The sequence below is a fragment of the Rhyacophila brunnea genome, unplaced genomic scaffold, assembly GCF_057557595.1.
Source record: "Rhyacophila brunnea isolate RB1 unplaced genomic scaffold, BYU_Rbru_1.0 scaffold_1, whole genome shotgun sequence".
Taxonomy (NCBI): domain Eukaryota; kingdom Metazoa; phylum Arthropoda; class Insecta; order Trichoptera; family Rhyacophilidae; genus Rhyacophila; species Rhyacophila brunnea.
Genome location: NW_028232751.1, coordinates 9,335,811 through 9,362,061, shown reverse-complemented (window position 1 = coordinate 9,362,061; position 26,251 = coordinate 9,335,811). Strand labels below are relative to the sequence as shown.

At 31.7% G+C, this 26,251-nt stretch overlaps 1 protein-coding gene across 1 annotated transcript in view; it reads left to right on the top strand.

Moving 5' to 3' along the window:
* LOC147079454 (uncharacterized) overlaps nt 1–20,310 on the top strand; it is a 37,740-nt gene extending 17,430 nt beyond the window's left edge. Inside the window, exons 3-4 of the mRNA XM_085941199.1 lie at nt 15,362–15,582; nt 18,651–20,310. Coding sequence (XP_085797325.1) covers nt 15,414–15,582; nt 18,651–19,813 — 1,332 coding nt within the window. The 5' untranslated portion in view covers nt 15,362–15,413 and the 3' untranslated portion in view covers nt 19,814–20,310. The remainder of the gene's footprint in view (nt 1–15,361; nt 15,583–18,650) is intronic.
* The last annotated feature ends 5,941 nt before the right edge of the window (nt 20,311–26,251 follow it).

Below are 26,251 nucleotides of genomic sequence, written 5' to 3'. Positions count from 1 at the left end.
ATCAATATTTTCCTATAGTATTTTGGTACAATTGGCGTAAAATTATTGTAATTATAGTATTCCTTCATTTTACGTAAGACTAAAATAATAACTCAATAGTCTTATTAAAACACGGTTGGCAACATTGGTGGAGGTTTTTTGTTATTCCTACCTTGAGCGAATTTCTCAAGAATTTCCTTTGCTCATATCGACTTTGCTGACATGTAGCTTTTAACTAGTGGATAATGATGTTTCATTTGACAACTTGGCGTTGTCATAGACAGAGTGTATAACTCAAGTCATGTGAGTGAAGCTATTATAAAATAGCCACCATTAAGCAGATTTTGAATACTTCCCTCATTCGTTTTTACTATCGTTAGGTACCTATTTTACTATTTAATTAATATATATTTTTTTAAATAATCCTATACAGACAAGTATACCAAATATCTTTCAATTGACATTCATACCATATACTGAGAATTGGATCATTTCCACAAAACTTACTCTCAAACAGTGATAGTTATAGTTACGTGAAGATCTGTAGCGCTGACAGATTTGGAGACACCCTTGTGAAAAATTGCCGCTGCGATAAACCGCCAGTACATACACAATGAAGATTTTTGAAATTCGATTATTTTTTTTAACTAATCTAATAAAGCGACCCCGCATCGTCTGCTTCTTCTCCCATAAGTTGTAATATTTGTATTCGTTCTTTATAATGTGCCGTACTCTACGCACCGCATGACCTGCCTGCCCCCACGGGACGTCACTCATCTAGTCGGTGGCGTCGACGAATGTCTGCCACCTAGCAAATTCATTGCGCCCCTTCTCACAGTATGCTAAAGTTGACTCTGAGTTTTACTGAGTCGTATTAACAAAAACAAAACAAAAACGAAAAAATACTTTTAATAACAAATAACTAAATTAGAAATAAACTGAGTTTGAATGAAGTTTGATTTATACCCATATGTAAGTTGCCGATTCATTTTATTTTTTCATATAAATTAATAAAAATGAGAAAGATTGGAAAAAAACAATGCTTCGCACTTTTAACAAAGTAATTCCACCATGATCTCATACGTTTTACGGCAGTTTCATATTTAGCTGGCTAATTAGATTTATGAAGCGGAAAGGCCATAAGTACACCAGGATTTGCTTTATTATTTTAAATCTCGTTAACCCATTCATTAAGTCTTTAATATCAGAAACATCTCATATTAAATTCACATTATTATTTATATTAAAATATTATTTACTCCATTAAACTTATGTATTTTCATGAATGAACAATATTAACAATAAAAATGTCGTAAATAGTATAAATTATACTAGATATATTTTCAAATTGTAATCCCGAAATCCCGGGATCAGTATTTGGCTCGGGATTGGATTCCCTACTTCCTACCTATATATTATATGGCAGGGAAAATACTTATGGATTTGAAATAATTTTAGTGTCTATATTAACTCAGATTGTTTTTGATCAGGCAGCGTTTTCCAAAGTGAGAAAGATAATTATGGATTCCGTGAAAAGTCATACGTTATAAATTTCAATTATTGTATTTACTAAATTCATGCAATTTTAGAATATTACATTATTTATTGAACATTTTTCAAAAAGATTTTTCTAGTACTTATGTATGTATGTATCATAATAATATATCTAATTTTGTATATAATTGTACTTACGTGTATATCTGGCGGACAATACACTATTTAGGTAAAGACGCTTTTAATCAGCGTTGCCAACTAAGCGTTTATCTTACCAGATATAGATAGCATTTCTGAAACTAGCTTGCAAAATACACATCTGGCATATGGCGTTAAATCTAGTTTTTGTCGTCACGACAAACAACTTTAAAATTCTCACGAAAAATGTAGAATAATATACTATATTTTCTTGAAGATCAACATACTAGTCTAACTTACCAACAAACTAAACGTAGCATATTTCTTTATATATTTCCATATTTTCTCCCTTAATTTTTTAGTTATATGCTTTTGTTTAGTCACGAAACCCTCAATATTCTTATTCAATGTTCAATGTGACTTAATTTATGAAATGATAGTTTCTATTTTTTTTTTTTTTTTAATCTAGATATTATATATAGATCAGCCAACTAGCTTATTTTCTTACTTTCTTACAGTTCGCAATGCACACTTTGTGTAATGTACTGCATTTGAGTTGTAATCCAGAACCTGCACAATACATTTGAGTTTTTAGACTGATTTAAAATTGTGGTGATTTTTTTGCCTATGCTACTTCAAATCAGCTGACAACCGATCTTGAAGAGGAACTTTTTTGAACATAACAAATATTTCTATTGCAATGTTGATTTTTCTCCAAAATTTAAGAAAGACCAATAATTGTTTCTATTATATTTCTGTCTAATTATTTTAGCACTGGACCGCACCGAAATGCAAAGTGAGACTGTAATCGGTTAAATTTGATGGAAATTGAAGATATAATCCGTATGCTGACTAAATCCGCGGAAATCATTCTGGTGTACCAAATTTTATGGCTTCATTCTCAATTTCAGCACGACGATGGTTACAGCAATACTCTATTATGTTATTAATATAAGTATCTTATGTAGTCATTACATGTTATTTTTAAAAAATAAAAAAAGATATTAAAGAGCTCGCAAAGATATCCCAAATTCTTAATTTTCGACCTTCACACAATATTACGGCCTTTAAGCAGTGGGTTCACGATAATAATAGTATTATATCACTAGAAGTATCACCCGGCGCTGCCGGGAGTGGAATGATTTAATATTTGAAAATAAATGCAAATGATTGAATTTAATAAAGTAAAAAATACAATATTACAGATTTTTATTTTAACATAATATAGTATAGTATATGTTTGTAAATTTGTTGCATTTAAATATTTTAAAAAGTAGTAGGTACATATTCAATTTATTATTGTAAAACTGTCCCGGGCAGCAACGGGTTAAATCTGAAATTCAAGACCCCGACCACGCACTCCACGTGTCCGTGAGTGAAGCATTCCGATCTAATGTAGCAGCACTGCGTCGCCCGCGCCCATCTGCCGATTAGCGATTCTAATAACACAATTATTTGCATCTAACTTTGCCATTTGACCTCCGATCGAGCTTAAATAAACGCCAATATTTTTTTAAATGTACACATTCAATCGACATTTTCAATAAAAAATGAAGGTTGCAGCATTAACGTCCGCGTTTCAAAGCCCTGTACGCGGTGCCCTTTTTTCGCAAAAACCGTAAAACTGTCCCAGGGGTGCAACGGATTAAATCTGAAATGTCCAAATTTTGTCGAAATCCGACTGCGCGCGTGAAAAATCCAAAAATATTCTTAAAAAATTATAGTATAGACTGTATTTATAATTGATTTGTTTTCAGTATTGTGGAATACCGTTGTTTAAAAACTGTATGAAAACTAAACATTACATAATAAATAATATTTGTTATTGTGTGTTGACATAAACATAAAACCTATTTGCTAATGTGAATAGTGATAATAATATACCAATTAATATTACATTAAGAATCTTATTAATCTAGTGACAATTAATTAATCTAAAATGGTTCATGGGTCTGTAAATGAATTGTTGCAAAAAGTTATACGATAACAGTCAAATAACACATACAATCACGTCATTGTGAGTTAATCCGTTTCTTAGTTTAACTTATCAACCATTCTCGATGTAATTGTATTGTTGTTCATTGGACCGCATAGTCTGTTGTAGTCATAGCCTCCACAGAGGGGGGGCTGACAGGGCTCTAGCCTGGGGCCCTGTCTCAGGAAGGGCCCGGTGTGGCGAGTCGACCAGATAAATGAGATAAACATAGATCACAACTTTGCTCTAATAGTAAAAAAAAGTTGCTAAAAAAAATATAAAAAATCGCTTAAAAATACAACTTAATTTTACCGCGTACACCATTTTGGAAAACGATACTGCAGCGCGTCACACTGCATTTAATCTTAGCGATAGGTAGGGGGGCCGCCAAACATCCTAGCCAGGGGCCCGCTACAGGATAGGGGGCCATGGTTGTAGTGTAGGTAAAAATTAAAGTATAAGTAAATAATATTAATATTAAAGTAATTAAACACATACATTCATATACTACAAACAAAATTATTCGGGATGAAATCGAGCTAAATTACAAAATTGCATGACGTCACACAATATGACAACACTATAATATTATTCTTATATTATAAATATGGAGCATAAAATGTCACGGATAATATCATTAACGAGAAATCAGCTAGACCTAAATAGTATGTGATGTTTCTCTCTTCAAACTGATCTCTTGTGATTTTAGCTATATGAAAAATCGTTTGCATTTAACGACAACTTTAATTGACATGAAAATTAAACCTTTAATTTTCTATTTCATATTATTATTTTTATTTATGATTCTTTCTACTATTATTGATTATAAATTGGTCTTACGATATTGACTATGGGTGGGCCAACTATAACTTTTTAAAACACCTTATGTTGGATTGACAATGTTAAAGACATTATGGTTGATATTAAATGCATTTAAGTATGGCCTTATGGTTGAGAGGGTTCAGAAGAAATTCTTGAGACTCCTTTACGTGAGGTTGTATGGATACTATCCGTGGCTTTATCCAACTGACTTTCTCTTAGGTATGCTTACATACTGCAGTCTGCAATTTAGAAGAGATATTTATTTAGTTACGTATTTTTTTCGACATATACGATGTATAAATGGGAACTCTGCTATTCTGAACAGTATTGACCCTGATAACTAGCTTAGAAATAGAGAGCATCAGTTTTTTATTCTCCCAAGGTGCAAAACCAACCTACCACTGGTAATGCCAATTGGGTGGGCGATAACTATGTTCAACCAAATTTCTTCGGGTGTTGATATATTCCACTTGCGTGAGATTAGTTAGGTGGGCGCTATTTTACAAATTCTTAACCTCCTTAACAAACTCGGTGTACTTTGAACTAATATAGATGTATAATTATTGTAGTATTGTCAGTATTGTCACTGCTTTTGTTTGTATAATATTATGTTTTCTTTTTATATTTTCATTTTTATCGCTTTTATTACTCTTTTTTCTTCTTTAAGTATAATAATGTTTCATGTCATATTGTGAACATCTTAAACTTATAATTTGTAATGTCCACAATATGCTAAAAATAATTGAATTGAAATAAATTAAAATATTAGATAAAAAAATGTTCCTACAAGCTTCCATTTTCACGCGTTACTGCCAAAAGTTTGTAAGTCTCGAAATCATGTTATGGTTTAATTGCAATTTGAAGTTTGATATGCATTCTAAAATCAGACATAATGCTGGTTTCTTTGTGCTGTGTGTATAATAGATATATCTGATGATCTTGATTTTTTTCTAGCATAATTACATATTTATATACATATTGACAGAATACATAATTTATATAATAAAACTTAATCCTTTGTCAACTCTAAATACCTAAATTAATGACTTACCAACTTATGACAGCAATATATATTAAATTATAATTAAATTTGTCGTGCAAATTGGCCCTCAAAATTATTATTGACGTGCACAAATTTGTGTGAAAACAGCAGTATATTGTCCACTGCCCAATATTGCCTTCACCACTAATTTAACGGTATATTGTGTAACGTTGTAGGTACCCTATATTCGACGCGTGATAATTGCTTAGTACTCCAGTGTTGTCAACCGCACTATAATTGTAGTAAAATACTATAATTTTGGTTTTTCAATAAAAAGTAAAATAGTAAGTTATAGGTACTTTAATTTTACACCAAATATATTAAAATGTTACAATTTTGAATGATGTTTAGAAAAATTTGAAATTATTATAGATTTTTTTCAGAAATTCAATCAATTTTACACCTTTGTACTATATAATCAGCATATAATAAGATGGCAATACTCTAGCGCTTTCATAGTACCTACTTATATAAAAAAAATCAATAGTAAAAAACCATGTTCGCTTTTAACCGGAGCACATAGACCTCCACAGAATAGAGGTTATATTATTAACAGATTTCTTCGAGAAATGATTGTTAGCCATTCACCCAACCAACTGGTTCCATGCATAAGATCATATACACGTTTAAAAAACTACATGGGTGTTAATTAATAATTAAAGACAATAATATGAACTGATAAAAAATTAGGACTATTTTCATCAGTTGAAAATATCGGTTTAATTGAAAAAACCCGGCCCTAATCTTTATTACATAGGTACTTTTTTTTAAATTTCATCTTATAAAATGACCGTGATTGTCTATTTCTTTGTAAAACGGTAAATGTCAGAAAACGTTTTGAAGTTATACTTCTTTAGGCGCGTGTAGGGAAACAGATCAGAGTGTATTTTTGGCGCGGGCCGAAGTTGCACGCGCAAATGTAACGCGTTAATTGCGCCACACGAGCCTTGCCGGTGCGTCCTCACTCGCTCACCCAAACTGCATCGAGCAAGAATTACGGACCTTGAAACTTTTTCGGTTCAACCAATTTACTCGATCTCGAACAAAAAACTATCGAGCCAGGTGGTACACACGTTGAGACATGTTGGAATACGCGTAAAACTATCGAGCAAGAACGTGCGCATGTACTTACTAATATAGTATAGGTTTGTATTAACAGTGTATTTTTATACGAAAAATGAGTGTTAACCACTTGCCCAACCTATTAGGTCCATACTCTAACTCTAAACACAAATTGAAAAACAATGTGTGTATTTGCAAGAACAAGGATCCGAAGCTGGGACCCACGATATTATGAGCCGACGCCTAAGCCGCTCGGCCATCGTGGGTGTCAATTTTTTGTAAAATAAGTGGATATCAAAATATTACGGTTTGAATTTAGAATGGTTACATTTAAAGTTACACATATATATCAGAAAATACCCCTTATAAATTTAATATATATAATAAGTAGGTATATATAGATTCACACCGCACGTTGTGTCGTTTTCAACGTATGATATGGAGGCGTGCCTTTGGCAATAAAAATTATCTTCCGCCAAGCGAACATCGACTTAGCAGCACTTAACCCAACAGGTTAATATCGTATTTGAGACGTAAAATTATTTTAATATAAACATAATTTTATGTTATACTAATGTGGGAGTAGTTCCGAACTCACCAAAAACCCTCTCCCCCTCCTACCACCACCCTAAATACATCGCGTATTTCGACTTGATTTTGAGAACCGGTTCATAATAAATTACTATAATGGCACTATTGATTATAAATGAAGGGTTAAAGGCATATAAATACTGATTACCACTTTTTTTTCAATTTCGAAACTACGTAAGGCGTTAATTATAAATTATTATTAATATCAACCGCAGTCTGAAAGAGGATAATGTATGTTGCCACCGATGCTGCATATTGCTGTGGCGAAGGGTGACTTTTGGAAAGAGGTAGGCTGTGGAGACCTGATAAAAAGAACACACTTGTCAGGTATACTTACGAAAAATAAGAAGATAATACGATATTACTACTAATGAATAGGTACCTTGCCTAACCCAAATTAACCTAACCTAAACTAACCCAAACTAACAAATAATCCAGTATATCGGGTATTTTCAAAATGTGTTTTCCGCTGTATTCCTCATAACCGAACAGTACCAAAAAGTTTTATACATATAAACTCTCGTTAATTTATTAATATAAAATATAACAAAGGTAATAGAAATAAAATAAAAAATACATATTTTTAAAATAAATTTCCGTCTTGCTTTATTTCTTGCAAATTCGTCAATTCGGTTTAAAATTTCTTGCTCTATATACAAAATGGCCATACTATTTAATCTTTCTTCTCCCATAGTACTTCTCAAATATTTTTTTACACGCTTTAAAACAGAAAACGATCTTTGACCAGCATTAAATAAGGGATTGTTAAAAAAATTTCAATAATATTTCTACATTTGGGAATGTGCAAGACATTTCTTTGGAGGCTCGATAGATGTCTAGTGTGGTTTTGATAGTGTCCTTAATATTAAAAAACGGTCAAATTCATCTTCAAAAGTACAAACACAATGGCTCCTTTGTAAATATCCATCTACTATTTTATCGCGTTCTTTTTTTCTTCCATTGATAGATTCCAATCAAAAAATATTCGACAAGGCTCTATAACTATTTCATATGTTTGTGTTCTTTGCGATAGTTCTTGCGGACTTGGTCTTATCACATATGACATAAAATGAATTTACTTTGAAATCTTCTCTAGTTGTAAATTCATTGGCATTAGACCAATGTAAATGATGAACTGCACCCAATCACAGAAATTATCAGAAAAATATCAGAAATTATCAAAATCCGTCTGTAAGACAATTCTTTAAAGAGATTCCAAGATCTCGGGGCCCTTAGGGGCCCTTTGGTACCTCGGGGCCGTTTAGTCCGCTTACCGCTAGACCCGCCCCTGGGTACACACTAATGACAACGACACAATAATTTAATGAAACTTCAAAAACTCACTGATGACATAAAATTAAGCGCAAACTGATCGCTTACGTATTTTTTCAAAACATTTATACACATTAAAAATCATTAGATAAAAGTTATTTTTATTATTAAAAACAGTCTATATTTATTAATATTTGATTAAACACCATAGAAATAATTTTTTTAATTACCTACCTAATTATTAATTATTTAATTTTAGGCTCTGCGATCAGAGATAAACTTAGTTCATATAATTCGATGGACTGGGCGGGGCTCCAAAAAAGTCCATATGGAAAAAAAATCGGTGTGTGTACTTATGTACGCGCGTTAGAAGTTATACTTCTTTGGCGTAACAAAACAAAAAAAATCTCAAAACCTATGTTTGAAAAAATTAGCAAACCGCTATTTCGACCATCTTTGCTTAAACAGATGACTGTACAACTATTTTCGTTAACAATTATAATTTATTACAAATCAAAAGTAAAACATAGCCTATTTAATGGTTTAGCTGAAACGTGATATTGGCTTTTTTGATGAAACATAATAATTATTATTGTCTTATATAAACCGGTAATAAATAAATTAACTTTGAGATATGCGACAAATATTATCATAAACTGTAAAAATATGTATTGTTGTGTATGACGTGTCTAAATATTGTAAATTTATAACATACCATTGTTTGAATTATTTACCAACTCAACATTCACAAAATTTATTTATTTATTGATATATATAATTTTACTCATAAATAATACTTACATAAATAATATAGTCTCAAACCTTGATACACAACCTTTACAATGAAAAATAAATATACACTCCAATATAAATAAAGTTTTATGAATATAAAATAACAGTATAGAATATTAGTCTCCAGAAATTTGTTTATAAACATATATATTTTTATGACATTATATTGGTTATGTTTACAACACGTGCTGTTTACTTGTTTGTAATGAACTACTATGCGCAGGCGCATGTACGCTTGAGACCGAAATGAAAAATGAATAATCATAATAAAAGTTGCAACATTCAGTCTTTACCCAACTGGCCCAAGCCACAGCTGAAAATTACAAACCTCCAGCATTTAGAACACCCGAACGTCGCCGCGCAAAATAAATTATGTTGCATCGGCAGGGAAAACTTCCGTCCCATGCCAAATTAATACGTTACATTTGCGCGCGCAACTTCATCACACGCCAAAAATACACTCTGATCTGTTTTCCCAAACGCGCCTAAAGAAGTATAACTTCAAAAATTCAGAAATATTTGAAACATAATCTGACCTTTATTTACGTTAAGACAGGTGGCGCGCTGTGGTATATTTAACCTTTGCAGATTGTTTTGTAATTATCTGTGTAATACATTCCTACACATACGGCATCTCTCGTTGGCAAAATAAATTATTTTATAGAATATAATATAATCAAGTTATTATATAAATAAGTCAATATGCAATTTAAAAATATTTTTCTTAAGAAAGTAGGCTTCAAACAATCGCCTAGTATGGACTCTTTGCCACTGGCATATTGGGACATGAGGTGATGCATGCACAGATTCAACTTAGTGCGATTCTGACATTCAAAGTAACAACATAACAAGCGGATTCTTATGTGACTCTACTAATAAATTGTATGGAAGTATGAACGTTAAACAAAAAAAGTTAAGAGTCTAAACTTTAGAGACATGGCTGTGTAGACACATCCTCAACATTTCTTCGACTGACCGAATGACAAATGTTATTGTTCTTAAGGGCCCACATGTGCCACATAGGTCAAAATAGAGATTTTTTGGTATTTTCAGAGCATAAGCCTGGATAATACTTAAACGTTGTAGAAAATCTATTTATATACTTTTAAAGCATTATTTCTATGTATGTATGTTAAACATTTTATGACTGCATAAAGTATTTTTATTACATAAACTAGTATTCTTTAAAACCTCTCGATCTAATAATTTAGAATATAGTCATATTTTACATAGTACATTCATGTGTCGTGGTTTTATAATTTTTTTAAATTATTAATTTTTTAACGCATTCATAAAACCATAAAATAAAATTGTTGTTAACATTATATGTTAAAATATTTACGGTAAAAATTTATATTTATAATAAGTGTGAACCCAAATCTGACAGAGATATAACAAGAATTAGGCATTTTGCTATTCAGAAAATGGACACGATTTACATGTTTTAATATCTATCTAAAGATAGTGATTATAAGCTATGTCTTTAACCTTACAAATTTCATCAAATATCTTACGAATTATAATTGATTTGTAATAATTATCGAACTTAGAAGAAGTAGTATTTTTTTTAAATACGCCATGTTTTTTGCTGGATTTCTTCATTATATTCAGTGGTCGATCCGTTTCAAACAGACGTGAGATTTATGCTCGTCTGAAATGTATTTTTTTTTGTCAAAAATTAACTTAAACACTTTGGAATTGTATTCATATAATATGTTTATAAAGTCGTGTATTATGAATTCAACTAGAAAAATATCAACAAAACAATGGCATGTCTATATTATTCCAAATTAATAAAATATAGCCTCACACTCCGACATCTAAATGAATTGTCAACGAATTTTATCAATGAAATTAAGCCTTCGTAATTTTTACGTATTTCTTTAAATATAAAAACTTTTTTAATAAAAAAAAAAAAAAAAACATTTAATTATTACAGTATGTTTTTAAATGCGTGGAAACGATTATGCTTTATTTTTTGTTTGCAATCATTCAATAACAATTTTTAGTACCATTTTTTCATCGTCTTAATTTTTCAAAATAAAAACAATACACTAATCGGTCATATTATAATAATATTCTACTGTTGCCAGTACCAGTGCTGCGTTATACGTATTGTGCATGGCGACATTTTAATTTTCTAAATATAATCAGTTTAATTGCGTAGATCAAAAAATCAATTTTACAATATTAACAATTATTTAAAATAGTAATAGTTTCTATTTTTTATATATATAATTAATTATCTTCATTATATTTCGTACGCCGGGTACAGCCGTGGATACGTATGTACTGAATCAAAATGTAGGTATCAAGCAAAGATACTATTCCAGGAGGTTTATGATTCTGTGGCGCTCTAATGCAGTTATTTATAAAGTTCGATATTTAAAACAATATAGGTAATGACATCTTTCCCATTTTTTTGTAGGTACATTTATTTTATCTCTTGATATTTCTAAGCTCCCCGGTATATTGAAACCAAATCAAAAAGTATCAAGAGACAATAATATGCGAAGAGATTATCGATTTGGTTGACGGAGCTCTAACGGTCTAACGTTAGATGCATTTGCAAATAATGATATCTCTTTCATGGAGGTACAAATACCTGATCTGATAATCTGATACACTGATGCTAAATCAAAAAGTATCCGGAGACGTAATTAGCTAGGAAGTGTTCGATTTGATTGATATTGTACTAAATTGACTAAATGTTATTGTCATATATTTAAAAATGAAACTATTTGGTATTAAGTTTTACATTCCACAAAAAGTAAGAAATTCGTACGGCGTTTTTGCGATTTGGCGGTAAAATATCAGCTGTGACTAGTCCGCCATTTTTTTCAGAGTGTTGGGTCATAAACAATGACATTATTAATGGACGACGCACTCAATACAGTAGCTAGCAAGTAAATTCGCATGTATAGGTAGACGTCACGCAATTTCCATTATGCGATATCACGCATCGGGAATTTATAGCAATATGACCTTTATTGTAATGGCGTTAGAGCAGTGTTTCTAATGTCAATGTTCATTTGAGCGAACCCGTTCGAACCGAACCATTCGGCAGACCCAACAAAAAGCATCAGGAATTTATAGCAATATCACCTTTATTGTAATGGCGTTAGAACAGATTATGCCATTCGGCAGACCCGACAATAAAGTGAGTGTCATTTTCTTTTCCAGATGATTCGTCCATATTAATGTCATTGGTCATAAAATATAGAAGGCTGTTAAGATAATAATATGGTCTGTTGAATTACTGATTTTAATTTAGTATTTATATTGAATTAATATATAAATAGCTGAAAATTAAATTATTTTTGATGTTTTTACGTGTTAAAAAATAATTACGCGCGTTCAATGTTGGTTATTTTTTTTTTCAGAGAATGCAATACGAGAGAGGAAGACAATATTTTTTTTAAATCATGTTAGCAAGTATAAGCAAGATGTAAAATAATATCGTTTTCATTTTAAAACGCAGTTCATTAATAATTTTCGTGGTTGCTACTTTGAAGGAAAACACAAAAAATCTTGTACACACGTGGCCCCTTAAACGAATAAGAAAAATCTTAGGAGTCGTTGGCCACATTATGAGAGAACAAAATTACAGCATTCCCCGGCTTTCATCTAAGAAAAGATCAATGGTAAGCGTAGCAGAAGACGACGCCGCATTTCGTACTTTAAAAACCTTCTTGATTAATAGGAGTGTAGCCCCACCGAACTTTTTCATGTAGCCAATAGCGCGTTTATGCGCGACGCATTGACTGATTTCGAGTCCGTCCCCCCACTATAAAAAAATGAACAATCTAAGTTTTACTTTAAAAATAAATCCATATCCAATCCATATAATATAATCCATATAACACCATTTATAATAAGATATATATTCAATTTGAAAAAAGTGTGCACTATTTTTGTACATAGTGTCATAACATACCTAATAATTATTGTGGTTTGGTACGGCAGTGATTAATTTAATTTTAAAAACTAACCATCACCAACTGCAAATTGGATTTTTGGTTCAATGAAAACAAATAATTATGACTGACAAAGTTTAGTGTGCATTATTTATATCAAATCTAATCAAATCAAATCCACCCTTCGTCACTGCTACTTACGGTAGTATAATTATGTTACCACTAAATGAGTAAAGTTAATGGACAAAGTGTATGTAACTGTCTTGGTACTATATTAAAAAGTAAATCGGTTGTATGCTGAGGTGGATAATGTAATAAATAAGTTTATGCCAATATAACTAAATGGAGTGAGTATCGAATCACAATATAATTACCGAAACGATTGATCTTCATAGTAGACATTTGTTCGTGCAGACAGATTCACAATTTTTGTTCAAAAAACCAATAAATACATACCCACTACAATATTGACGAAAAATAATAATCACTGACATTCTAAAACATCAATGAAATTTTGTTGTATGGAGTGTCTCCTTTAGAGGTTTGAATAACTGGAGTGGCTAATGAGTCCGTTGTTGAATAAATTTGTGTTTCATGTGCGGGATAATGTCCACGGCGAACTGGGAACCTATTTACTCTAGTACAGCCACGAGCATCGTTTGCACACTTATCATTTTTCTTCCTAGATCTAATATTTTTGGGTGCCGGACGAAATCCCGAAGGCCGAAATCCCGAATGCTGAAATCCCGAATGGCCGAAATCCCGAAAGCCTAAATCCCGAATGCCGAAATCCCGAAGGCCGAAATCCCGAATGCTGAAATCCCGAATGGCCGAAATCCCGAATGGCCGGAATCCCGAAGGCCGACATCCCGAAAAATAAAAAAATACAATCATCAATAATTGCGCAATTTTAAAAAGAGACAAAAACCCATTTTTGTGGAAATATAAAAAATCGAAAAAAAAAATATACAAACATCAATATTTGCGCAATCTTGAATTGCGCAATTTTTGCAAGAGAGACAAAAAAACCATTTTGTGAAGTGGGTTTTTGTCTCTCCTGCAAAAATTGCGCAATCTTAACACTTATCTTGAATTATAATATAATTAATATTATTGAATTGCGCAATTATTGATGTTTGCATTTTTTTTTATTTTTCGGGATTTCGGCCTTCGGGATTCCGGCCATTCGGGATTTCGGCCATTCGGGATTTCAGCGTTCGGGATTTCGGTATTCGGGATTTCGGCTATCGGGATTTAGGCTTTCGGGATTTCGGCCATTCGGGATTTCAGCATTCGGGATTTCGGCCTGCGGGATTCCGGCCTTCGGGATTTCGACCCAAGCCCAATATTTTTGATTCATTGCAAAATACGGATCTGGCGCAGCCTTAAATTTTCTCGCAAAAATACAAGAATATAATATTTTGATGGTGTCACACAAGACTGACATACTTTTCAGGCGCTGATTGATTTTAAGGTCCCCTACAATATAAAGTATCCCAGTTCATTTTTAAAATGAAAAAATATAAATAATTTATTTTATTTTTTTATTATTCAATACTGAATATAAATAGCTACATAAGTATATATTTCTTGGGTTTTTCAAAATAATGTTTTATCTAATATCTACAGATAGTTTTTTCATTGCATTGCGTTGACATATTGATGTACGTAAATGCGCCATGTTTTGTTTATTCATATTTTACGACAGGCTTCGAACCCCTTGCGAGATTGTCACGTGTACTGCTACTACTATTAAATATTGCATTATACTACAAATAGTGGGAAAACTATATTCACCAAGACCCAGCACTCGAAATAAAAGTTTACGAACCGGAGCGCTCGACAATTTTATGAAGATATTTACATAGTTATGAAATGTAATTGTATTTTATAAAAATAAGTGTCAGATTTTTTTTATATGGTCTATCGTGCTCAGGCGGTCAAAATATATTTTTTACGAACCGGAACGGCGCTCCGGTATGCTCCAGTCCATTTCGAGCCCTGTGTCCGAGGAAAAATAATAAATCATTGAGGGTAGATGCAGCATTTGAGTTTTTTTATTCTCTGCTTCGAAATTTCACTGTTAATCAGACATGAGAAACGAATTCAGTGGGCTATAGTTTTTAAATCAAAATACGCATGCATAAACCAATCAACATCAGCAAATAATACTTTAGTATAATTAAGGATATATTTATATGAATATTTTATTTTGCGGGACCTAACTGTAATAAATATAACTTTATAAACTGAAATATATTCTTATTGTTACGACAGCGACTGGCCCGGTTCGTGGCTGTCCTCAACGTCTGCAAGTACCGGCCCGAAGATGCCTCGCTGCTACATGGTGAAGAAACACTGCGGGAAGTCATGCTCGTCTCCGGAAAGAGACTCATGGAGTCCCGCCGCTCAAGATGGGGCCCCAGGGCCAGTCAGCCCCACAGAGGCGTGCGTCGCTCCACCGTATTACAGCCCCCAGCCTACCATCGCAAGGAACGGTAAGCTAGCATACTGACATTTTTGTATAGGCAACTTATTTACATGCGGTAGCATAAAATTACGATAAGGAATAGATTGTGAGACAAAAAATATCAAAAATTATCAGGAAGAATATTCGAAGAGGTGTATGATTCAAATGCAGAAATAGACAAATTTAATTTAAAGAACATTCAACACAAACTTAATGAATTTTCAAATAATTAATTTTTAGGCACATAGACAAATGATTTTATTAACCATGTCATTTTTATACGGTATAAGAAATACATTTTTTTATGCAAATGTTTAAAATTTCTCACACACAAAACACAAAACAAAAAAGCAATGTTTTATAACGTATAAACATACAAGCATAATAATTATATCTAAACTATACCTAATCTTTGAGAGAAAAATGAGGAAACAGTCAGGTTACTCAAACACTGGTTATCTGGACACATTCTTTTTTATACGAGACTCGTACTATTTTTAGACATTGACATAGTCCAAAATGCATACTTCATAAGCAAATATGTTTAAATATTAGATACTTAGGTACTTTTCGCTTGTACTTCTTCACAGGTTAAAAACACTTACGTGGTATTGCACGGCAGTGGTTAATCCCTTTATATCGTGACTCGTGCCGCACGCCATTCACTCATAATAATATAATAATTTACAGTGATATAAAACATTTTCTAATTGCGTGTCATAAAAAAACCGTAATTGTACATACCTACCTATTATAAGAATATTAACAACCATCATTAAAATCGTTGTCATAACTTATTGACATTTTTCCATAGTTATCCCAATATAAGGCCCAAATACACCAGCAGACTCGCAGACCCAACCAGATTCAACGATCGTCGACTTTAATTATCAATTAGACTGAAAGATTCAGCTACCAACTCGATCATGTAAACGCTTGATTTGATTGGTTCGTAATATACGCTCAGTTGCTAGTATCAACATTAATAATTTAACCGAAAGATATATACATATTGGTCAGCTTGGTGGCTACACTAAATAGTCTTCCCTCATTCTGTTGATACTTTAAATAGCAATTGGAGATAACATTTAGACAAGTAACGAGTTGCTGATTGTATTTACTAGGATTTTTTTGTTTTGTATTAGGTATTGATTTGAGTTGCCCCATCTCCACCCGCCATGTATATGCAGCCGCGGTTTGTGCACGGCCGCCATCCATGATGATATAAACGTATCAGAATGAAAAATAATTAGTGCCACACTTCCCTGTCCCGAATGCTACATGGGACTGATGTAGCAACCATGCACCTTAGTGCTAAAGAAAGAGTTTTAGAAAATAAAAAGAATATTAACTTGCTCTGCCGTCATTTATCTTTAATGACATGAGGTGTCTTCTATACCCGTGTACTGAAACTTTTCCGAAACAGAGGAGTCATGAGTTGAAAGTGATGAATCTAAGGAGGGATCGGAATTATTCCGTCCTCCATATGACGCAGCAAATTTTTCAAATGCCTCAAAGTTGGCCTTGGTTGATATCGAGTCGGCGTGGCCAATCATTGTCTGTTATAATAATGAATAAAGTCAGGCACTCCTCGTAAACGTCAAATTTGTATTGTTATGTCAAACTCAAAACAGGACGCGCCACGTGCAGCAACACTTAGAAACTCAAGGCTAATTCGGATATTTTCGTACGAATTGTTCGAATCAGTCACGACTAAATCCAGGGAATGACTCGAAGGCGACTTTTGATGATCGAAGCCGATCATAGCAGACGATCAGCCAAACAAAACAAAAATTAGCCTGATAATCTGCCAATGAGTTTAGGAATGTTGTCAAATTTGACACAGTAAATATTTCATTTAATTTTACATAAAACGCCGTCAGTGGCGTAACGTAACATCAATTAGGATCGAAACTTAGCACAACGCTTTACTTTAGTATGTTCCTAACGATAGTAATTGATTCCTGCAAAAAGATCGGTTAGATTTAACTAGTAAAAAATCGATTCTACAAAAAACTAAAGCACAATATTGATTCATTAATTTATAACTATTCAAACTATTTTCCATAATATAAAATATTTGGATTTCAAATTTTGAAGTACAATATTGAAATTTAATTTATATTGTATTTTTTTTTTAATTTTTACCTATATTATATGTCTACAACAACATTAAAAATAAAATTAATTCACAAATAAGTGGGAATTAATAATTCGTCACTTTTTCTTCTTTTGACCATGTCCGATCCTAATAGGATCGTATGGGCCTCCACAGAGAGGAGGTTTGTATTAACAGATTTTATTTTTACGAGAAATGGATGTCAGCCACTTCCTCAACCTATTAGGTCCATACTCTGACTCATACACAAATTGAAAAACAATATGTGTACTTGCCAGACCCAGGATTCGAACCTGGGACCCTCGGCAATATAGACCGGCGCTTAAGGTGAAGTCTTTACTGAGCCTTTTTTAAAGAGGCACTTAGCGGAAAAATACGAAGCTTGCAATTTGAGACATTTTTTTGATAATTTACAATTTACATTTTTTTGATAATTTTAATGAATAAATATGTATCTGAAAACATTAAAAAGAAAAATATTTTTTATTTTAAGTCAAAGATAAACTTACAATTTTATTGTAAAAAATGTAATAAAATGTGAATTTGTTGAATCGGACCGCACCCTATTATTACATATATTTTATGGTCATATTTATTATTAAGTTTTCTAAGCATCATTTAAGCGATTTTTGACTAATTAATTAAATTTAATTAATTTAATATAATTTACATTATTTCCAGTAAGGATGTACTTAGTTATCAATGAATTTATTTAGCAAATGGACCTTGTTAATGTCATTATATTTCTGATAAATCTTCTAATTTTGGTTAAAAGTCGCAATTGCTTACAACTTTCTTATAACTTTGTTCCATGAGCCTATAGTAAAATAATTCACCTGCGAGGAAATTTCTTTTAGTAGTCATAGGCTTTTGTGATATTTCTTTTACGTATTACGGAGGGGGCAGAGTTTAAAGTTGCGTTACTGTATAATACACAAGTCTGAATGCTACTTTAAAAAATATATTTGACATTTCAGATTACATGGAGGAGTTCGTACCACAAGTGCAGAGGGAACACGAAAACATGCCTCTGTCTCGCTTAAACATAGGCGAGCGCACACCAGAAGAAACTGAAGCTGCACACGATCTACTATCACTCTCACAGAGCGCCCCCAACATCAACGCCCCCAGCGTTCTAACAATACTCCACCCGATATCATACTACAACCCACACCTCTCAGAAATCCATGAAATTACCCCCACCTACTCTCGTCCAGAACTTATGGTGCACGAACAAAATACGGAGACTGTCATCGTAGAGCCATCACGCAACAATGGCCCGAATTACCCCTCATCGATGCCGCTTCCTCTGGCGTTGCCATGTTATCAGCCCGCGCAAGTTTATATCATGTCAACACTACCCGACAGCAACCAACTGCAAACTATCTCTCAAATATCTTCTTCCAATTGTGAATATCCTCAAGATAGCGAAAGCAATACCCCCACTATTAGGATATTAGAGCACCGAGATGTTCAAATTGCAACAACCCACGAAACGGCACGTGACGATAAGCCTGCAGTGGCTTATTCCTACGACACTCTACTTGTGACCGATGGCCGCTCAAAAAATAAAAACAAAAAGGAATCCAAGAAAGCTACCTCAGACGATTCGGAAAGCGACGAAATGCAAGCCGGGGCTGGCGAAATGTGTAATGAAAGCGGAGGCCCCTCACGCAGATACTCCTGTAGCGAATGCCGCAAGCAATACGCGACATCCAGCAATCTTTCCAGACACAAACAAACTCATCGCAGCCTTGATTCGGTGGCAGCAAAAAAATGTGTCACGTGTGGAAAGGCGTACGTATCTATGCCTGCGCTTGCTATGCACGAATTAACCCATAAACTGTCACACGTCTGCGGGGTGTGTGGAAAACCATTCTCGAGACCGTGGCTACTGCAGGGCCACCTGAGATCACACACAGGGGAGAAACCTTACGGTTGTCCACACTGCGGTAAGGCGTTCGCAGACCGGTCGAACCTTCGCGCGCACATGCAGACGCACTCGCAGGACAAGAACTTCGAGTGCCCGAGGTGCCACAGGTCCTTCGCGTTGAAGAGCTACCTCAACAAGCATCTGGAGTCCGCCTGCTTCAGGGACGGGGAAACCGAAGAAGACTCCGATGACATCGAAGTGGCATAACCTCTTATGATCGACGTCAACCCTTATTCAAAATTAGAAGTCTGAGCGTGAGCATATTGTGCTTTATTGATATGTAAATGCTAAAATTAATATTTAGGACATGGTCTCACGGGAAATGTTTCGGCAATAAAAAGCAATACTAAAATTTAGCACACTAGGTTGATTATTAAGCAATGCTTGGTTAGAATTAGTTGGATTTAGATTGAGCTTAGATGAAAACGGTGAATATCGGATACAAACAAACAATGGCAATTTATTCTTACAATTATTAAAAATGTATTTATAGTTATACGGTAGCAAACAATTTTTAAAAATCACATTTAAGAGTAAAATCTTTTCAATTATATTGAACGTTTAATTTCTGTACTTGCCTTTTCATAACATATCAGTAGCATATTCCACAAAGTAGTATATTTCCAAAAACCGATATGTCCACATTATATGATCAAATCTAACAAAAAATAATATATACTATACGTGATGATCTATATCTATCGAACAAAATCATACAAAAATAAATTATAAATATATTGATCTACAGAAATCGATAAATTTAAAAATAACTTATTTTAATATGTCAAATCTTCATTTATGGTCATATTGTTCTAAAATGATTATACTATACGATATAAAAAAGAAACCAACGTTAAATCCACCCATTTACGATTGAAACACAAAAACTTCGTTTACCACAAACATTAAATAGTATACATGTAGGTATTTGTAAATAGACTCCTCTTATTTTCGTAAACCTATTATTTTCAGTGGAAAATTATGAAATATATTATGTAGGTATTTAAAAATAGTCAATTTATCATTATAGAATCCCCAAATATGTAGGTTGTTCACTTTAAGTATGAAAATATTTAAAGTATCAAGTACTACAAATTGGTTTAATATTATAGCTATCTACATACATGAAAGGAAATAATATATTATATATGACGTATACCACGATTTACTGTTGAACACCGCCATAGATCAAGTCCATTAAATATTTAGATAATTCAAATAAAAGTTAAAATAAAATTAACTCAATGCAATCAACGAATAAAACTTCTATAGAAACCCGAATTTTACTGGAACTTCTACATGTTAATAGTAAAAATAGAAATATTATTTATGCATACCCCATTATTTGTGTTATTAGCAGTTATGCACTAAGAAAGAAAAAGGCGTTTGTCACTTCCATGATTTTTACAAATCGCATAATTATTATGATGATTTATTATATAAAAACAATCGACATTTTATTCTAAACTCCCTATAGCACCTAATATGGTAACATGATTTAACGAGCATTAGTCGGTATGTAATATAAAAATACATTACATAATATTTAGGTCATGTTAGTGAAAGGATCTTCATTGTAACACCCTCCTAGTCTGCTACTAGATTAAAAGGCAAGTATAGAAAATATGTTTGACTATTTTTGAAATTGTGGCTTGTTTTCTATTTGTCAATTAACAAAATTATTTATTATAACAAAAATATAGGACGTTTGGTTGGAGTTAGTGTTGTTTAAGAATATTGTTTATAGTCACCATGGTACAACCTATGATATTTTGAAACGTAGAGCTTTTTGATACTTCGAATAAATAAGTATATTTTATGTTACAAAAGTTGTATAAAATATGTATATCGACCAAATTATATCAATTGGCCAATGAATAAGCAACGAATATTGCGATTTCCCTATGTTCTTCTATACATCTTTGATTGGAAAATATGTAGTTTACAATATTATAATTATTATTAACACATTTAGTTACTAAATGAAAAAAATTAATATCCAGTTTCTTTTCAAAGCTAGTAAATAGAATAATAAATTACTAAAACATATTATAATTATAAGAAATTCAATCGTAGATTATTTTCTCAGCGCTTTGAACAACCGAAAAAACGATGGCGTAGTGGTAATCAATGACAAGCAGGTGTCTATAAACGAAGAATGGTAAATAATTATTATTATCGTCTGGTTTGTTTAATCAATAATTATCGATTTTTTAGTTAAGTTCAATAATTGTGATGGAATATGGTGTAACATTCTATATTTTGTAATCGGTTTAAGAAGAAACGTTCACGATTCAGCTGATATATGCTGACGGAGACATATGTAGTTGTCATAATGTACAAGAGACTATAAAATTTTAGAGACTGAAGACATAATTAATATGTTTGTGATATTCATTACTGTTGCCTGGTCATGACCTCTGTTTGATCAATAAGCAACCAAATTACTACTTTCACGAATTTATTATTTCATTATCAAAATTTATAATTTGTAATCTTTCGTCGATATTATGTTTCATTTTTATAATATTGTTTTATTACTACTACAACATTCCTATGTTTAATTAGAGTCAATTGGAGCTTTATTTATGAATAGTTATAAGAAAAAGTCATTCGTTGCAGAATTTTCTTTGCTAAGAATTTGTTTAGCACAAGAAGAAAGAAACTGAATAATGAATAGAAAGATATTTCTTTCTTTAATAAAACAACCATAAAAAATCTGGTCTAAATATATTATAATAATGATTGATATAATTAAATAAAAACCATGTCTAGTCTTCTCCCAGTTTGTCATAGTGTAATGGATATTTTTCTATTAATTATATATCACCAAAAACTTTATTTGATATTAATTTATATAGGTACTCTGAAATATATAAATAATATATTACTTACTCTTTATAATAAGATACTTTATTCTGCTAAGTTAAACTTCATATTCAATTGAAAACTGCCAGTAGTTAGATTCCAAAGAAGAAAGAAATAAAATATGCTACAGCAATATGTATTTTTTATATTTTTTCGAGAGGCCTAATAAAACATATTCCATTTATATGGACAATTACACAGTGTTGTATAAAAACAATTACTTAATTTTAAACATGAATAGGTTACAACTTGTTTACGGAACATTTTCATAGAATTATCACGATCATTCACGTATCTGAAAAAATGAAAACATGTAAAATAAACTATTGATGATAGGTATACAATAATATTTTAAGTGTGTTAATAACACAAGCAATTAATTTCTGATAAATATAACGGCTGACATATTTGATGTTTTTTGATTGTTTGATTTTTTTTTTAAATATTTTGAATGTTTCGCTGACCGCAGGCAGAAAAAAGCTGATATGTAGGTATGGTGCTTTTACATGGTACCCTACGGTGGAGTAGTGCCAGAGCACCCGCCTCAGAAACCGTGGGTCCTTTTGAATAACAATTTTGATTATTTGATTATCAAATAATAAAATTCTTTATATTATTTATAATATCTTGATTATATTATAAAAAGATATTGATTAAATTAAATGGATTATTTAAAAAATGGGATTTGATGAAAATGTTCTATAAAACAATGTTATTGACATACCTAGATAGATGTAATAAAAATATGCAATTTCAATATTGAATAATAAAAATGTAATCTGCTATTGTATTCATTATAGACTTTAGCGATTTTTTGATATACATACCTACTGTTATGGTGAAATTTTATGTATTGTCCATTTGAATATAACCACTCTTTTTTGTCTTTTGCCCTCAGATTATAGAATAATGGAAAATATGCTTGGAGTTAACAATGAGTTTTCTTTTCAAATCGCAACAAAAAATTTCGCTTTTATAGAATTATTGATTTAGTTTAATTGATTAGAATATACCTTCAATACAGAGAACTAGGACTAGGTCATATTCCGTTTCTGCTATTTTATCAAAAGATACTGTTCTATAATCATTGATATGAAGATAAACTTTCTTTTTATAAGTCACTGAATAACTAGATTAATTTATTATCTAAATTCTAAATACTACGTAGAGAAGGGCTTGTTATCATCGAGTGTTTGTAATATCACCAATGTGATGACTATTTTGGTACATTAGAGATATTACAATCTTCTTTAAATGAGACCTGCTAAATCTGAGATGACCGTAATTAAGTAGGTATATTTTCATTTTGGTGGTATATAGTACATTGACAGTTTTACGAAACAATGTGGTATTATGTATATAAATGAAGATAAAACATAAGAACAACTACTTGACAAAAGTGTCACATCGGTGGTTTTAACTCCTCAATGACGATATTGCAGAAATCCCTCAACTTCACCTGCGAACACAACAGCGCTCGTAAAATATTTTACTATTAGTGAAAAACGTTAATGTTAACAAACAAAACATGACATTGTCGATGTTAGTTAAGAACTACAGAAGGGTTGAGAAAAGCTCGCGTATGAACATGATAGTTAGGTACCTTATAACTAGAATTTCTTACCCTGAATATCCCAGTGGCAAAGACTGCCTATTAGATGTAAGTAAATGGTTATAATAAACCAAAAGAATAACAATACAATAGATCAGCGATTTCCAAACCGGGAGGCTATTGAAAATGGAGGCACGAACAGGATGATTAATTTGGATTGACCCTAGTACAATTTTGATGAAGTGAAGAATATAAAACTTTGTCAAACAAAGCAATGCAAGTACCTACTGCGGCCATTAGTAACATAATATTTATGCGAAACGAGATTTTCTGCATTAGCTGCAATGGAATCCAAATATCACACGCGTTTAGTATTAGAAAAAGAGCTATGAGTAGTACTCTCCTCAATGAAAACTATATTTGATATACTTTGTGCTAATAAACGAGCACATTCATCGCATTAATAACCAATTTAAAAAATTTAAATAGTAAAACCTTGTTATTATTCTGTAATTACGTTTTTTTTCTAATTTTTGGTGTTAATACATTTTTATACCATTTAAAAGTGTGTATATTAATTTATGATACAAAGGAGGGGCCGGGGCGCCAAGAATATATATTTTTTAAGACGGGTGTAGAATACAATATTTGGAGACCACTTGAATTGAATAGATAGTGACGCCAAGTAACATGAGGCAGTTTGTTCTGGTATATTGGGTGTAAATCAAAAAATACAGAGTAATCAGAATGCGTCCATTGGTTAATAAATAATTTTTAAATACAGATTTCATTATGTAATAGTATTTTTGTTGGCATACTTCGGAATTATTCTTATCTTTCCAAAGTAACTAACAATTTTACAATATTTAAAAATATAACTAGTTTCTCATGTTGTAGATTCATTGATCCATTATATTTTGGAATATAAAATTAATTTATACTATGTATCCCTGGTAATTGAATTATGTAGTTGTTAGGCCTAACCAATTCCTGTGTGGAGTCTTCGCCGCAGAAAACCAAATACAATTTTAAAACAATACTTACCTACCATTTTGAACTATCAGTTCTAATGAATTCTTCTATGAGTTTGGGGGCATAAGAATGTATGGATTTTATAACACAAACCGACATTAATTGCAATTTTACATAATAATATGCGAATTTATTAATAAAACTAATTAATTCCATTGTTCCGACGATTTATTACCTTTTTTGTGTAAATGCTAATGTCCAATATATTCATAATATATCATATATATTATATTATACTATATTTTCTCAAAATAATCCACTGTGGGTGAATCATCAGAAAAAGAATTAAAATAAATTTGTTCTATTTAAAATTTAAAGCAATTACAATGGCTTTTGCCGCAATTATAATCTTAGTGATATTTCGACATTGTCCGTATAAAAATATAGTCATTATGAGAGTTTCAAATTCCTTTTTATTTTCCAATGCTTAATGTTTTTGAGGTTACATAGATAATTAGATTCTAGTATACAGTAGGTTGACATAAGATGATAACTACAAAATAATAATTCAAGTAAATAAATAATATAATGACAAATTATTTTTCGTCATAAAGAATCTAGTTACATAATTAAGTATTATGCTGTTTAAAAAATAATACGTAATCCATAAATCGGAAGAATAGCTTATCTTGTATATCTATTCATTACCAACACAATAAAATGTAATTTATCTAATAAATCCCTAGAATTTCTTAAAAAGTATTGGTTTCATGTCGTAGTATGTACGTATGAAAAATCAGGTTAATTGATTTTCGATTCTGATGTTTTTCCGCCTGTTTAATGTCAATTATTTAATATTTTTCTTTTTAACTGTATTTTTTTATTAAAAATGTTCAATTGTATGATAATTTTCGATATCAAACTATCTACAATTTGACGCTAAGTCACATAACGAGTCAGCCATAATTGTTGTATACATATTATACTCAATATATTATATTTGTATCCTAAATACAAAAATTATATATATACACAATAATAAAATATTATGCACATAAAATTACATTAAATGTATTTAAGTATGGTAACCAAATAATGTGATGTGTTTGTACCTACTAAGTTTCCTACATATAGTCTCCCGTACTTATGTCCACATATTCTCTAATATTATGTATACTTTTACATTATTTTTATACAAACAAATTTAATTGTCTTGTAAATATATTGGTGATGGAAATAAAAAAAATTCGTCA